The sequence below is a fragment of the Pleuronectes platessa genome, chromosome 10 (genome assembly GCF_947347685.1).
Source record: "Pleuronectes platessa chromosome 10, fPlePla1.1, whole genome shotgun sequence".
In the NCBI taxonomy this organism is placed as follows: Eukaryota; Metazoa; Chordata; class Actinopteri; order Pleuronectiformes; family Pleuronectidae; genus Pleuronectes; species Pleuronectes platessa.
Genome location: NC_070635.1, coordinates 13,287,568 through 13,291,739, shown reverse-complemented (window position 1 = coordinate 13,291,739; position 4,172 = coordinate 13,287,568). Strand labels below are relative to the sequence as shown.

The following is a 4,172-nucleotide window of genomic DNA, read 5'->3' as shown; positions in this document are numbered from 1 at the left end:
CCCCCCCCCCCGGGCAGATTGACATGTGTGCACATCCGGATTGTTGGGGGGGGCGTTGCTCAAAAGTTCAATCAAACGGCATGGACCCTTTCATTGGACATTAGATCGGATCATGTGATGATCAATGTTTCACCTGTGTGTGCTAATAAGAAGAACGACAGATGAGACGCCCGGGAGCTCATGAAGCACTTTTTTGCAACAAGTGTAAAGATTTATTTTGTAAAGATGTTTATTTTTGTCTTTTACTCTGCATCATGTTCTGTCACAATAATATATTCTGTTGAGAATGATGTTTGTTGAATTGATGTCATAAAAATACAAAACAAGAGAACGTAACCATCGGTTTCATTGCCTCCCTGTGTTCACCCCCGTCTGTTTGATTTTAAACCAGATTACACTCAAACTACTTCACGGATTACCACCAAACTTGATGGGGGGGGGGGGGGGGCAGTATGGGTCAGACAAGAATCTCTGCATAACCTTTGCAAGGAGTTTATCAACATTTAATTTCCCTTAGAATAATTCATGGGTCTTAGTGAAAAAACTATCTGGCACATTGAGTGACCTGATATTTATGAGTGTGTGAAGTCTGGTGCAGGTTGGTTGGATCTAAGGAGACTCTCGGGCCTTGGTGGAGATGTGCGGATTGGACAAACCTAACACCTTTTGAGTTTTCATTACAACTGAAGGCTGCCCCAGGTTCTCTTTCATGCTTGGAAGGGGAGGGTGAGGGGAGAGGTATTCAGCTGCAGCATGTAACTGTGGCGGCACATGAGCTGACTCTACTGTGATACTGTAGAAGAGTCTCCGTCAGACGAAAGGCCCGGCCCTGAGCCGGTGTTGACTGGTTGTAGCCTGCGGCTCACTGAATCACAGGTATGTGCTTGTCTCATTCTTTTAAAATCTTGTGACAACTATTGTCTTATCCCTGTTCTGTGTTTTAAACAGAATACCTCATCCAGTCTGTCTCTTGCTTTGTAACCTTCCAACTTGTCCAGTTCTACCTGCAACTGTGGGGCTCTTAAGGAGACATAGTTGCACCAGTGTTGACACAGTACAGTCGCCTACACAGAAATCTGTTCCTCATTCTTGAGGATGGTACTAATATGAATCAGCCTTGATAAGAATATATGAGCTGGAAATTACTGGAAAACAATGATTTATTATTTCTCACTCGTCTGTCATCAGTTATTGAAGAGTCTCAACTGGGTTGGGTGTAGTTTAAGGTCATAAAATAAAGTAACCAGCAGTTTCATAGTATTCTATCAGGTAGCCTATCCACTGGGTGAGAAACCACTGAGCAACAGGTTACTTCTCTATGGCTTATAGTGCATTAGACGTATTTTACTGCCAGCAGAATAGATTGTTTCCAGTTGTTTTTGTTTAATTCTGAGATCTTGGCACTTTGTTTAACTCAAGTTAAAATCCTGACAAACCAATACTGGCTTTGTGGACTCACCTTATGTTTGACATGCAGTTGAAAAACTAAGTCACTCAGTTCTGTATTACATCTTTACTTTGTTTCCTACTCTGGCTTCGTTAAGACCGTTTTACATTCGGATACCTTGTATGTGTCTGAGTTTCTTCAGAAAACAATATACATTTTGAATAACACTAAAGTAATATAATTATTACTCAATGCACTCTAGATTTAGAAATGAACACTTTACAATAATTTGGAGAAATTAATTAAGGCTTATTTTGACATTTATTAATATTACTCATTTCAACCTTTTTAAACGAGCATATACTGTCCAACTTGCAACTTCATGATTTATTTTTCATAAAATAAACAGTTAATGAGGCTGTGCTTTCATTTTGTTAATTTGGTCTGCCATAGACAGTGAGACATTTACAAGCTCAAAGACGAGGACCACTCACAGCATATTCACTCTGTTTTTAGGCAATGGAGGATTTTTAAATATGAAACAAAAGCAAAGAACAACAGTGTCCCCTAGTGACGAATGGAGGTATGCACAGAAAATATCAACACATCTCAAAAAGCACACACAAATTGTTCAGCCGATGAATTGTTCAGACAACTATCAAGTTATTTTTATTTGATGAAATGAAAAGACACTGCGAGATAAGTAACTTAGAGGTGACATCATCAGTGCAGGCACAACGGAAATAAATATATTATGGATGTCGCTTTACACACACTGACAAAAACAGAGCAGATGCATTCAAGGACAATCAAAACTAAGACAATACTGATCAAAGGTGTAAAAACACAAGGCCTTGAAAATGTTCACGTACAACAGCCCCAAACTTAATTCACGATTCCTCCTTTCATGACTCTTTTTAGGAGGAATTTAATAAACAAGAACTCTGTTAGTGTAAAACAGGGAGATGACATCAGAGCTCGTCGTGTTGGTAGGTGAACTCCCTCGAAGATATGAAACCATCTTCATCCTCATCCTCGTTTTTGAAGATGTCGTCTACCATCACCTCATGATGCGTGTCGTTAGCTGAGTATCCGTGTTTCTCAAACTCCTTCTGCAGGTACTGTTTCACCTGAAGTGCAGACAGAAAGAAAACAAATGACGTTCACTGTGAGCAGTCAAATATATCAACAGTCAATACACAAAGAAAAGCAGTACAGAGGAGTTTCCCACCTCGCTTCTCGAGAGCTTCCAGTCATCGTTGAGATCCATCTCCCGAAAAGAGTCATGTGACCTGGGACCATTTCGAATCTCCATGAGTTCAATGTCAAAAATTAGAGTACTGCCCGAAGGGATCTTGCCTGTAAATGAATAAAAACATGAATTAAAAACAATATGGTAGATTAACCTACCACAGCTTTTAAAAAACATTTGTGAATGTTGCTGTACCTTTTCCTTCCTTGCCATATGCCAGAGATGGAGGGACGGTCAGCTTCCTGCGCTCTCCTACACACATGTCCTTCAGACCCTTATCCCAGCCTTTGATTACTTCTTTGATCCCAAGAGTGAACCAGACTGGATTTCTATCCCCTTCTTTCCAGCTGCCAGGAAGGAAACACATCGTTGTAGTTTAATCAGAGAAAGCACAGTCCAATTTACAAGTAAACATTTTGTGTCAGTCTGCTCTTTATCTTTTTACCTCCACAAAGGTTATGTTCTCACCCTCTAATGTGTTAGTTGGTTTGATTGCTTGTAAGTAACATTACACATACTGTAATCAGAGCTTATTGACACAGATAGTGACAGATGTGATTATGATTTTGTCAATAAGTTATACACTATATTTACAAACCTTTAAAAACCAGTGACCCTATTGTGTGACTTTCCTGCATTAAGACTTGAGTGTGGATTAATTGCACAGAAACAGATGCAGCATTATATGAGAATAAATCAATCAATCAGCGCAGGTGAGAGCTGCTAGCTAATTGTACAAAAGGCAGCAGAAGAGCTGCCTCAAAAAGACACGAGAGACAGAGACACTGAGCTGCAAAGCTGCAAAGCTGTCACTCCAGCAGGAAGTGCTGGTTTGTTCTGAGTTTAAGAGTTTATAAGTTTAAAGGGACACCTTTGTCTCTGGCTGTGTGGGAGAGCCCTGTGGCATCGTCATTTGCCACACTGATTATTCTTGCATGCATTACATTGCATGTTACTTATTATTACTTACTAATGCCGATTTTGGACTCTTGCTGCTGTAATATGGGTTATCTTAACGTACCTTGTCTCGAAACTTAACTTTTTGTATCTTTTCTTAACTTATCCTGTCTTGTCTCTTATCTGATCTTGTCTTATCGTACCTGGAATGAAACATGGTGCCGTTACTCTCCAGGAATCCCTCGTAGTGAACCAGGAGCATGTCTCCATACTTCGTCTTGCGGTAGCACATTAACGGTTTGTGCACAACTTCAGTTTTCACCTCTGGCTCGGGCAGCTTCCCTCCAGAGACACACACCCACAGTGAGGTCAGCGTGGACAACATGGAGAGGAGAATCATTTTCATGAACTACAGCTTATTCACTCATAAATGTAACAAAAAGGCGAATCGTTGCGTTTCCAAAAAAAAACAAAATAAACACTGGTCTTAAGATAGATGCATGGCAAGAATGTTAAATACGTGGCAGCCAACTTCAGCTGTTAACCCCTCCTTCCTCCACGATTGGATGAAATCACTCCATATCACCGCCCTGTATCTGCATCATCTTCTTTGATTGGCTCTTGCGTGCGTCAGAC

The 4,172-nt window shown here is 40.5% G+C and overlaps 1 protein-coding gene across 1 annotated transcript; it reads right to left on the bottom strand.

Moving 5' to 3' along the window:
* Nucleotides 1-2,028: 2,028 nt before the first annotated feature.
* On the bottom strand, nt 2,029-4,106 carry fkbp14 (FKBP prolyl isomerase 14). The gene is made up of 4 exons (XM_053433022.1): nt 3,740-4,106; nt 2,835-2,986; nt 2,619-2,746; nt 2,029-2,517 (listed from the first exon to the last, which is right to left on the bottom strand). Exons 1-4 carry the CDS (start codon nt 3,940-3,942, stop codon nt 2,359-2,361), a joined length of 642 nt encoding a protein of 213 aa, XP_053288997.1. The 5' UTR covers nt 3,943-4,106; the 3' UTR covers nt 2,029-2,358.
* Between the last annotated feature and the right edge of the window lie 66 nt (nt 4,107-4,172).